Source organism: Phaethon aethereus (genome assembly GCF_964289735.1).
Source record: "Phaethon aethereus genome assembly, chromosome: 4".
Classification (NCBI taxonomy): domain Eukaryota; kingdom Metazoa; phylum Chordata; class Aves; order Phaethontiformes; family Phaethontidae; genus Phaethon; species Phaethon aethereus.
Genome location: NC_138578.1, coordinates 68,287,766 through 68,300,690, shown reverse-complemented (window position 1 = coordinate 68,300,690; position 12,925 = coordinate 68,287,766). Strand labels below are relative to the sequence as shown.

Genomic DNA, 12,925 nt, shown 5'->3' with positions numbered 1-12,925 from the left:
CTATTAATATGAGTTTTGGAAAGTTACGCTTAAATTAAAAAAAAAAAAAAATCAGTGGTTTAGTTGTTTCTGTTTACTGAGAGCTTTAAAAGGTGACGCCTCGTATTCTAACTGTGATGAAGGGGAACGTACAGCAGTTGTATTTCAAGTTTTATCTCCTGCTCTTCAACTGCTCATTCTGAAATGGCAAATAAGCTAAGCAGCTTTAGAAAGAAGATAAACTTACACCTCAAGTTCTAGCTGGGTAGAGACAAAGGTATAACAACAAAAATAAACAAATACAGAGAGATCTCACTCACTGGAATCATCAAAACAGCTAGTAGCTCTGCTCCTTGACATTTGGCTCCACAGTTAAAAACTGGGGAATAATATTCTAAAAAAGCATTAAGTATTAGTGTTTACTGAACTATGAAAAGGAAAATCAAATATTAGCCTGACTTATTGTATATGCAATTTAATAAAAGACTTTTATTTCAGGAAATAATATGCATTACATCAGCTCCAAGACATTTTATGTGAAATGAATTTTAGGTTTTAGTCTCATTTACCACTGAGAACAGCACTTCTGCTTAAAAACCATATTCTCATAAACAAAATTTCACTTTGCATTATGAGCTATCTACATCATCATCTTACCGAAGTCTTTAAATACACATTGCTAACCTCCGTTAAATCAAAGTACTTACTATTTAGGTCAGAGAGTGCTTTATCCTTAGTTGTGTTGTACTGGCTCACCAAGTAGTCAATTTGCTGAAAAGATGATCGTAAAAAAAACTGTTAAAATGACTGGGAAAAAGTAACACTTTTAAATAAGAAGTCAAACTGCCACTTTGAAACAATCAAAATATTTGTGCAACCCCCTCAAATCCTCTACTGTTTTCAGTTAACTAAGTACTTTAAGACCTTGCTTGGCTGAACTGCATGTAATAAAAGATGTGCTTAATGGGGAAATCTACTTAATTGGAACATCTCTGGGGCAAATGATTCAGCTTAAAAGTGTTATGTAGAAGGAACTGTGGCCTTACAAAGGCTTCAAGTCAGTCAGGCCAATAAGCTTTTGCATGTCTTCATCTCTGTTATTTGATTTTTCCAGTGGCATTAGTTCCTCCACGGAGAGGCACGTAGCAACTTAATGGAGTGGTAATTTTGAAGCAATCCACCAGACTGGCTTGTACCTGGGCAGCCTCTCAGAGCTTCTCTTGTGGAAAGGAGATGGCTGCTCTGTCTTAACCGAAATGGTTTTCCTTACCCCCAGTGGATTTGGCCAAGTCACAACTTGGGCTCTACCAAGACACTGTAACAATATGAAACAGCAACTTAAGTTATCACCAGATCCTGGGTTTGGATCCAAAAGAACCATCCCAAGTGGAAATCTTACTATGCTAATTTTGAAAAGACATTAAATAACCTTCATTGATTTCTGCATGTTTAAAATAATGCATTATGAATCCTACCCCAATTGAGTTAAAGTAATATAAAAGTTAACAGACTTGACAAATGGGGTTCCAATTATAACGTGACTCAAACGTGCACCAAAAAGCGTACCTGGCTTGCAGTCTCAAACTTTCTGTGGAGTAAAGAAAAAAATAACATACAAAAAAGCCACCCTCAAACGAACCTATCAATCATACAGCAGTGGATGTAATTAAATGACAAAGTATGAGACAGACCTCCTTTCTCTAAAAAAGGAGAAAAAAAATTGAGAGCTTCTTACCAAGAAGGCTGTAGGTATATTTTTGTTTGTTTGTTTGGTCTTCCTAGGCTAACCTGAGGACTCAAATTTTGCAGGGCTACAGGCGTTGCATTGTCTCCAGCAATGCCACAGACAAAAGGCAATTCTGTGTAACTAACAGTGTTATCACTCAATACTCATGATGTGAAAACCTTCTATGACATGAACTCTTAACATGTGACTTCTTTTTACAAATCCTCTTATGTGCTGTACACCTCATACTGATGAGTCAAGGACATCATTTAGGATTTCAGAGCTGTATAGTCAATTAGTTAGACACTACAACTCTTTCAAGAAGCTCAAGTCTTCTCATATCCTTAAGAAATTCTTACAAACGTGTGTATAAATGATACCCATGTACCTTGTCTGGCAAAATGACTTAGAAGATATATCTGATGACTGCATCACTAAGTACCATCAAGTCTGAAAAAGAAAAATTAATCCCCCTGCACAGAAACTAGAAACCTACTACCTAAGACTTTGAGAAACCCCTGGTACAAATGTTCAAGTCCTGACACCTTTAAATTCAATCTCGGGCATTTTTATTAACTTTTTAGCTAGTGTCTATTTTTTTTCTCTATTGAAATAGTTACTTCTATGTAACAGATTTTCTACTCCGACGTTTCCCGTTGTCGGCACTCAGCGTGCTGTGAAGGGGGGTCTGGCGGTTTCTGAGTCAACTGGATTATGTCTTTCTGTGCCCTGAGTCAGCTCCGGATTGACGAAAGGCACTCTGTTTCAAGAGAGACTGTTGGCATAACCTCCACGTCCTGCCATGTACCTTCACCACCAGACTGTTGCAACACCATGCGCAAATGAGTAATTGTATAGGGTACAACTCCAGATATGGAAACATTTAATGGCATCGCCCGGGTGTCTCCTGTTCTCATACAGTCCTGTCAGCAGAAAAACAGCTCACAGGTTATGGGAGCCCAGAGTTACTGCGACTGGGATGCTATCACACTCATGGATCCCACATAACTGTGTGAATTCCACCTATTTCAAATGTATCAGCCACGTGCAAGTAAAACAGATTCATTAAATTTAATTAATTAAAATTAATGAAAGCCAAGAGGATACAACTGTTGGCCTTTTTTTTCATATTAATGCATAAAGAATTTAAATTTGTACATGGGAAAGTTTACAAGTCTTCCTTACTAGCATTTCTTGTTTTCTTTCAGTGGAAAAAAGACATGCAGAGGACTGCTTTGGGGGCTTTAAGGAACGTTTGAAAGTAGAAAGGAGAGATTTTTTCCTGTTCAGCATGGCACAGTGTGACACTGGTTTAAAGAAAAAATAGTCAAAAATAATTCTGGAAGAGAAGTTATTGTAGCTCACTCCCAGAGCACGTACAAGTAAGTTCAAAACACAAGGAAACAGGAAAGAGCAACAGGGAATCCAAGTTTTCAAGTAGTATCTTTTTTTATATGTATTCCTTTTAAAACTATAGTTTTTCCAAATGATTCACCTTCTGCTCATGATCTACACTCGTTCAGTAGGAGGAAAAGGGCCTACAAGCATCATCACAGCATACTCCAGGAGTACAGCTCAAAGACACTCAAAGGATGCTGATCCATCAGGGTAACTCCCAAACATTTACCGCTACGTGAAAATATCTTACCTTGCATCATTTATTCTACTTCACGAGACTGACACACAAAGAATAAACAAAATACCACAGGTGTGATTTATACCAAATAGAAAGGAACAATTGTTTTCTGCAATACTTTTTTATACCTCTTCCCCCCGACCCCCATTCCCCATAAACAAAAAATTCTTTACCGCTGGAGTGTCGTTAAGGAAAAGTTTCAGATCTTTAAAATTACTGTTAACCAGTTTCTTTGCTCCTCGGACTTGGTTAGTTAAATGCTGGTTGGCAGCATATGCACACAGTACTCCAACACTACAAAAAATACAGATAAAAGATATTTCTTTATTACTGTAAATGACCATTCCGACATAAAATAGAACTAAAATATGACACCAAAAAACCTCAACATTATCAAAATAAAGGTCTCCATAAATTTACACACACTCTTTTTCTTACTACAAGTTCTCATATGCACGAGACGGAGTAGAGGAATTAGCCATAAGGGCCACTGTTGTACTACTAATTCAAAAAAAGAAGGGAAAAAGCAATGATAACCCAAAGTCTTCAAAGGTTAGTAATGTATAGCTACCTATCCATTTGCACTGAAATGGTCAGAAAATGTGTATTGCCTGGGTAAATTGTACAAGACTTAGAAATGTTAGGCACTTTTAGAAGTATCATTATCCTTGACACAGCTACAAGCAAATGCTCATAAAATAACTGTAAAAAGAAATATTTTACATTTGAAAACTTCAACAACATTTACTCATAATGGCCCATTTTATTTACATAAATGCATAGACATTTTAAAAGCACATGGATAATCCCTATTAACATTAAAATAATATCTAAGCATTTCCTGATAGTAAAACAAGAGGTAGAAAGTGAAACAGACTTCCAGTCGGCACTGCTGCTGATTATTTTCTATTTGATCATTCCCTGCTGTAAAATTCTAATTACAGCATGGCAGATCTGCACAGACAGTAAGTAAAAAGGCAATTAAAAGTCCCATGAGAGGCTTCAAAAGCTCTCTCATGACCCTTAGTTTTTAGTTTAGTTTAGGTGTAAAATAGACTTAAACAGAAGGATGACTTTTTGTTTTTAAACATCTCGCATTCACAACAGCTAACCTTTCAGACAAGCACCAGAAAAATCAAGAGTAGCCACCGGAGTGGTAATAGCCTCAAAAGCAGATGACTACAAACCCACTTGATGGGTTAAGCACTAACTTTCCACAGATTTAACTGGCAGACAGCACAGATCCACCCAACGCAGGCATGACGCATCCCCAAAGGGCAAACGCTGCCTCAGGGGCTGCGGTCAGGTGCATCACAGGGAATTGCTGGAGGGCACAGTTGTTCAGTCTCTTATTTTGTGTTGTAGTACAACTGCTCAATGCTAGAGAGGCAGCACCCTGAAAGGCCATTATGGACATCCAAACAACAGGATAAGGGAGTCAACAACATAAATGGTACTGTACTCTTCCCAGATTGCCAAACTTCCTGAGTTGGGGTGTCAAGGACCTAAATACTAGTATTTTTAAATAAGACCTAGAGAAAATCCATACTAGGCTCCCTACTGGGCAAAATAGATATGGTAAGTACGATTCTTGCTCTGATTAATGTATGTTCAAAGGAAGCCATAATACAGCCACATAAATGAGAAATGAGTTGGTGGAGAGCAAATGGGTACCTACAACAATATGATCTGCATATCCTGGCAAGATAGGAGCAAACACCCTGATGATGCTCATCTCCTTTTATCAGTGATCCAAAACCAAACCTTCACCTTTATTTTGTTTTTCCTATTTTAGCTTTCCCAAACAAGGTAAAGGCTTGTTTTCCTGGTAAAAATGTTCTCAAGTATAAGAATTTTTGCTGCTCTGACAAATACTCTCAATAGGAAAACCCTGATTTCAGAGCGTGATACAGGGAGAGATGGCAAGACTATAGAGTACAGGTGCTGGTTTATTAGGATTGCTTCACTAACATTTTGTTCTATGTCCAAAAAATATTCAGAACATGTTGACAGAGTTTGACATAAAGAGGTTGCTTCTCTACCCAAAGTTTCAAAGCTATGTCTTCAAAACTGGCTGTTAACTACCTTCCCAGAAGTCACTAATGAACAAAGGAACACCAACATTTATCTTACTACTTATTTAAACTAACAGCAAATGCTGTAGTTTTATTTCCACTATGACCAACACTTGAGCAGCCATTACCATCAGCTACTACCCATGAAATGAGAACTCAGAATGCATAAAATGCCAGGAAACTAACTTTGAACATAAGCAGAAGTAAGGGGTTTAATTTTGGACACATGCAATATATTATTTCTTTTCACTCTACAGTGATGATGATTGTTTTTAAAACTTTTTTTTTTTCCTTCTCAGAAGACAAACTATCTTAAGCTATCTGGAAAAGTAAACATTTGTATATCACGCTCAGGTTCAGAGTTTATAACAACATCCTTGCCCTTTGGACAGACAGCATTTTTATGTCCTTTCAATGTCATGCTCACAGAGCAGAAAGGTCAACTGGAAGCTAACAAAACAGTACTTTGTTAGACTTGAGGACAATCATTTTTCTCTTCAGTCTCCTAAATGGAAGGAGTGGGAAGCAACAAGACGGTGGAGATGCTTCAAGCAGACAAGGCACTCGGAACAATTGCGACTACATGCTGAATGTAACTAAACAAATACACAACATGAGAGAGGAAAAATCTGTTCGTCATATTAATTGAGCCTTGAGTCAACATTCAATAAGCAGCTACAAGGAGAGAGGCATAGAGCAGGAATAAAAAGGACAAGCCTTTTCTGTAACAGATTAGAGACCTCTTTAAACAGTTTCTTCGGGAGTCCAACCCTCCACACTTGATTTCCTGTCAGGTTTCACAGACCTATATAAATGTTACTGATCTAGTTGCAAGGGGGGACCCAAGCTTTTTGATGAGCAAAAAATTTCAAGACACTGAACAGAAACCCTGAATAGAGTTACATACTGGGGAAATGCCACCTTCCTCACTACTAGTAATGAATTTAAGAAAATAATGGGCTAGAGATTTCTGTACCAACTTTTTCACCAATTCTTTCAGATAATGTTGATTCCCAGGTTCTGAACAGGCATTACTAATTTCACAAAGCCAAGAGGCCTTCAATGAAGCCTGAATGAGGTACTTGCCAAGATACCAAGTACCATTCCCTTCCTCCAGACATGGCTTTCCCTAGCTTCATACACAACAACGTAGGTTCTTTCTTGAAGCTGTGGATAACACAAGCTCTACTGGAAGGATAGAAAAACGAGTATATATTTTTCTATCTAATAGCTGGGACACTGTCTGTCACCAGTATTATATTTGGTATCGCAATGTACACTTTCTTAAAAATAAAATGTCCCTTCCTTGTCTTTACGATGTAGTGGAATTAATGAAATTACATTTCTTTCCCAGAGAAAAAGTGTGTTTGCCTAAGCTTGCAGATGACAAGGAAATAAAATGAGATAGCAGCTCTCTGTTCCTAACTCCCAGTTAACCTTTGAAGAAAAGCACATAATTGTTTTAATGATAAATTTGGAATATCAAACCTACTCAGCTACCTGACAGATTATTTCTACACCCTGTGCTCTTAAACAATAGAACCCTACTTTGTCTGACAACAACCTTGTATAAAACCTGTGAATTACCAAAAACACTGCATGTATTTCTGACTTAAGCTACCAAAAGAAATATATCAAACACAAACTGCATCTACTGGAAATGACACACTTAATGCCTATTAATTTTAAGATAAACAACTGTATTTATCACAAGACTTCTGACTTGCTTCTTACACCTCTCCTTGAGGAAAGCATACTTCCCATGTACGCCTCACCTTCAGAGAACACATTAAGCTAGAAATTTTTTTTAATTAAAAAAAAAAATCTGTCATCTTTGTGTTTCCTTTACATATTATTCCAGTAAACTTAGTATTAAAACCTCATTCTAATTATTAAAGCACTGTATCAGTGGAAAAGTGAGAAGAAATAATGATCCTCGTGAGTAAAATCTATGTTGAAATCTTCTAAAACTTACATTACCAGCATATACATGTCAGTGTGACCTTGCATGCTGACACATAGAAAAGCCACCCCCACGTACGAGAGTTTTCAAGAGTTGTTACCTATATACACACAATCTACTGCAAGCTCCATGTTTGGCATCTTTCCCCTACTAATACTTTCTACCATGCATTTGACCTGTCTTTCCAGCCAAGAAAAGACAGCTTGGATGCATCTTTCCATACCAAGGACTGAAAAATTTTACAGAAAAAAGAAGAAGAAAAAATGGCTCATGTTTACTGCTTTTCAAAGTTGTGATCCATTGACTGAGAGAATCCCAGAACAGCTGGCCAGCTGGCACTGCAATAGAGGTGGAGAGAAGATGCAGGACATACACTTAGATGGTACACTCTTGTGCTGGTTTTGGGATAAAGTTAATTTTCTTCATAGTAGCTAGTATGGGGCTATGTTACGGATTTGTGCTGAAAACAGTGTTGGTAATACAGGAATGTTTTTGCTATTGCTGAGCAGTGCTTACACAGAGTTAAGGCCTTTTCTGCTTCTCACCCCACCCCACCAGTGAGTAGGTTAGGGGGGCACAAGAAGTTGGAAGGGGACACAGCTGGGACAGCTGACCCCAACAGACCAAAGGGATATTCCATACCATATGATGTCATGCTCAGCAATAAAACCTGGGGGAAGAAGGAGGAAGGGGGGACGTTCATAGTTACGGTGTTTGTCTTCCCAAGTAACCGTTATGTGTGATGGAGCCCTGCTTCCCTGGAGATGGCTGAACACCTGCCTGCCCATGGGAAGCAGTGAATGAATCCCTGGTTTTGCTTTGCTTGGGTGTGTGCCTTTTGCTTTACCTACTAAACTGTATTTATCTCAAGCCACAGGTTTTCTCACTTTTACTCTTCCAATTCTCTCCCCCATTCCACCATGGCGGAGTGAGTGAGAGGCTGCATGGAGCTTAGTTGCCAGCTGGGGTTAAAACATGACAATCCCGAAACCGACAATCCCCCTACTTCCCATGCCCTCTAGCAGCCCTCCACATGTACATTCCAGTGGAAGGCCTTTAAAGCAAAGCTCTACTGGTGGAGATGTTGGGTTCAGGGTACTCTGATGAATGCATGCCTTGCTAAATGCAGCTTCTGAAGTGGCACAGCACTTGGTGAAGGAGTCTATGGCATTCCAGGCACCTGGCAGAGGTTTGGGAGACAGACTCCCAAAGAAGGCCCCCAATGCTGCATGAACTCTAAACTACACCCTAAGCCCACCTTAGTGATTTCATAGCACGTCTTGATGTAACCCTGTATTAGCAGAGATCATTCAAGTTCTTGTTCCTTTGGCTCTGTCTGCAAGCAGCCATAAGCATTTTACTTGCACAGGACTAAAGTCTTTCGATTATTGTCACAGCCTATGTATGCAGCTGTTGCACAGTCCTTGAGACGTGTGGTTTTGGGAAGAACTACAGGTAAATCTTCCACCTAAGCTGAAATTGCATCGCAACTTGGGGAAGAAGTTGAGAATAAATCCGAAAGGAGACTTAGTCTGAGTACAGTATAAGGAACAGAGAAATAGTTTTAAGTAGAACTCAGGCTTTCTCCATTTTTTTTTTTTTTTTTGCTGGGGTAATGGCTACCAACAAGACTGTCCTTTTGTGTTTCAGCATAGCAGTAAGCAAGCTGACATGGGCTTAAATAGACCCAGGCATGGCATCTTCTCTTCCCCTGTGAAAGATGATCCAGGAAGGGCAGCAGAACCCTGCTTTGTATGAAGATGTACCGGAGACCTGAGCACTGTCAGGCAGGGGTCAGTGATATTAGCCCTGTGAAGTCCTACCTTGCCTTGCACAGCACTCACAGCATTAGTGCTGAGGAGTCATATGAGATTACCTCCCCCTGTGGAAACCTGCAGACAGAGCTCAGGCCAACCCCTCCCTTAGGGTAAGCTTCTGATACTGCTGATGTCTTATAAAAAAGGACCAAAAAAGGATGAGTTAAAGAGGCAGTTTCCCTAGTCCTGGAAAAGCATCTTACTGATCATTGATCTCCCAGTCATCGCCTGGGAAGAAGCGTTTGCCAATGCTGGGTTTGCTTAATACCACAAGAATAGCTGGCAGCAAATGTACAAGTTAGAGACCAACAAGCGGGACAATCTCCTAATTTCTCTGCTGACAGGCAACATTCCTCAGCCATTATAACCAGAACATAGTGTCCTGCAACACAGCATCCTGCAACATGGTGTGAAGATAGCTGGCAAGCTCTGTGAGCTACCTTCAGTTTTGGCATGTGGAGAGGAAATTGAGTAACTTACTTTCTTTGAGGGACCATTGTACTAAGAAGAATTTCTGTCCTGTCATCATGGCAGGGATGCACCTATCACCTACAATACCATTCAGCTTTCTGGTCTTCAGAATACTTAAGTGTCATGTCTGTTAGTGATGCCTGGGGAGAAAAGAGCATGTTCCCGTACCTGATATCAGTGTAGACTACATTTGAGCATAGGCAAGGTCTCAATTTGTCATGACAAACTTTAGTAAAGATAAAAAAATTCTAGACTACAGTGAAGTGACAAAGTCAATCCCACCTGACTGAACAGTCACACAGTATAGATCAAAAGACTTTTTTTTTTGTGATACAATCACAAAATAAGGATAGTAGGCAGGTGAAAATATGAAGAAGTTGAAGGAAAATAAAAAACCTAAAAGCAAACAATGTCTTTTGAAAGCATCTACAGGGAAAAGAAAAGACTGTAGCCCCTCATTACCCACCACACAACCAGCACAAAACAGCAGTATGCTCCTAACACTAATAGCGCAGGAATGTCTCCAAACTCCAGGATTTTACAGTGAGTGGCTGCATGGTTTAAACAACTCAGTGCCCGAAAGAAAACCCTTTATTTTGAACTAATAAGCAAATCTGGAGGACAGCAAATACTAAAGGAGTTCACACAATTGCTTTTCTCACCACCACTACACTATCAAGAACAAAGCAGTATGTTGTACCTCAAGTTCTCTTTGGCACGGTGATTGAACATAGGACACAGCGTCTTATGTTCATAAGTTTAACGTAACATTCTGCAATTGCCATTTTGAGACTGGCAAAAACTTCATTTGCCAAATTCAAGCTTAATTTTTTTGTTGTTTCACACCTACATTCTTCTCAAGTGAGTACATAATGTCCTGTGGATAGCAATGGTAGCAGCATTTTTATAATGCAGTCACATTTTCCTTAATAAGCAATAACATTACTTAGTCTAATAAAATCATTTCTGTACCTGTAGGCTAATACAGTAACATTATTTGTCATATGACACTGCAAAATTAGTGCTATACCAAGCTTCATATTGTTCTCTTTATCACACTTGCCTTATTATTAAAGAAGCAACAAAAAGAAATGTTGCAAAACAGCTCCTCTGACAGTCAGCATTTTTCTTCTGTCTTTGATGCATTTCCCCACCACAGTTGTCACAGCAACGACACATACAGAAGCAAAGTCCCACAAGAGGCAGTAACAAAATAAATAGCAATCCCAAGGCTGCGCAGACTATAAAACCGATTTCATAGTAGATGGCCTGTAATTCAGACAAAAATAGTGGTAATAGCAGATATCATACAGTAACTGCAATCAATATAGAGCAAGTAATTAAAAAAAAAAAAAAAAATCACACTACAGACTAAACCATCTACTAAGCTACCGAGGTTACGGATTTGGTTTATTTTGTCAATAATTGACAACTTTTCTAACGAAAAGATACATAACATTGTCTATACTAATAGCTAATAATTATTTAGCTGGAATATTAGCCAGGTAAACTACAGGAGTGAGTGCTAAGAGAGGAATATGCTCACAAGAAACGAATGTGAATCGATGCAATTGAAATGGGTTAAAAATGAACACATTTGATTTCCCAGGCCACAAATTTACTGCTTCCCACATCTGTTTCCAAAAAGGCTCCACAAATGTCAGCAAGGCTGACCAGACAACACTTCATCTGGGAGCGGGGAGGGAGGCTCGTTCTCCTTTTTAATCAGTTACGAGCGTAAAGGCCGGTGAGAACTGCGCAGGGAAGGACTTCACCGGATGACTGACGGCAACGGCAGAGGGTTCTCCAAACTGCTGAAGTAAAAACTGCCTCGGGACTGGAAAACATGGAGTGGATTTTAAGCTCTCTCAGGTAGAGGCATTTGTCCTGCTGCCAAACAGGAAGGCGGCAGCAACTAACAGGACACTTTCAAAAGCTGGAAGGAGCGAAAGGGAACGATGCAGCGCAAGGCCCTAACTAGCTCTTAGGCTGGAAGCGGTGCAAGCGCCCCGGGACCAAGAAGCTGGGCCAGGCAGCCCTGGCACAGCCCCGCACAAGGCAACATGGCTTCCGGGGACAAGCTGCGAGCTGGCCATGCTGTCTCCCTCGGCTGCGAGCGCAAGCCAAGACGTCCAGAATGGTCTCAGGCAAGCGTCCGCGCACGGAGGTAGACAGCACGTTGTGGGCACGCCCCAGCGGTCTGTCTTCCCTGGTAAATCTCTCTTCTCCTTCCCTTTCCCACTTTTAGAGCTAATTCTCACACCACTGCTCTCAGCCCTCTTCTCTCTCGCTAATGCGCCAGCACAAGGATGCAATTGAGGCTGTGCATTGTCCTGCAAAACGTTACAATTCTCACAAGCTATCAGTCGTGCTCCAGTTCCAGCTTTGCTGATGCCCTTCCCCACAATCCCTAATTACCAACTGATCCCAATACAGCAACCATCACCATTAGCAGAGTTGCAAATTCCTGACCTAATTACCAATTCTAGGATGAAACCTATTTTTTTATTCTTATTATTAACTGCTGGTTAAAAGCTGTTAATAATGACTTCTGAAGAACACAAATTAGATGCTTGGAACAGGAACTTGGCTAGATTTTGCAAAAGAATTACCATTTTCTAGTTAGCTGAACGCTTCAGAAATTATTATTTGATAACATACATTTTAAAATAGGTTAGATGGAAAACCACATTCTAAATAACATCAAAAATAGTTATGGATGTTTTAATAGAAGTTGTGCGTACAGACATGGTTAGTTTCTTTTCAAAGCTGTACATCTACCACAAGACATTACCTGAAGAGTCAGGACAACATTTTCTGGCTGTGGAAGTCAAAACAAATGGGAGAATGTGTATAATACACAGGCAGCATGCACAAAAACAAATCACGTGAATAATGAATAATCAACCATGACCAAAACAATTAACAACACAGAAACAATAATAAAAAGCCACTAGAGTACAATAATACATAGACACACCATTAAATAATTATGGAAAATATTTACAATAGAATACACAGCAGATAATTTCTGGTTTCCTGGTAAGTGACAGGAATCTAGGATTTGTCCAACAAATATTTCCATCTTAAACCAACAACAGACCAGTTATTTCTACACTGAGCATCTGTTTCATATAATTCCCAACACATCTCACAGAACAGAAGGCCAGAGATTGAGTTACTCTATGGGTTTAGCGATTTCTTCATGAATTCCACCCTTCATAATTGACCTGTGATAATCCTGACTGATTTTCTCTT

The 12,925-nt window shown here is 39.5% G+C and overlaps 1 protein-coding gene across 1 annotated transcript in view; it reads right to left on the bottom strand.

Moving 5' to 3' along the window:
• The window catches only part of PROM1 (prominin 1), a gene marked incomplete at both ends in the record, with an annotated part of 56,919 nt that overhangs the window by 22,369 nt on the left and 21,625 nt on the right, over positions 1-12,925 (bottom strand). The window contains 4 exons of the mRNA XM_081999587.1: positions 687-750; positions 3,515-3,635; positions 10,725-10,936; positions 12,462-12,488. Coding sequence (XP_081855713.1) covers positions 687-750; positions 3,515-3,635; positions 10,725-10,936; positions 12,462-12,488 — 424 coding nt within the window. The remainder of the gene's footprint in view (positions 1-686; positions 751-3,514; positions 3,636-10,724; positions 10,937-12,461; positions 12,489-12,925) is intronic.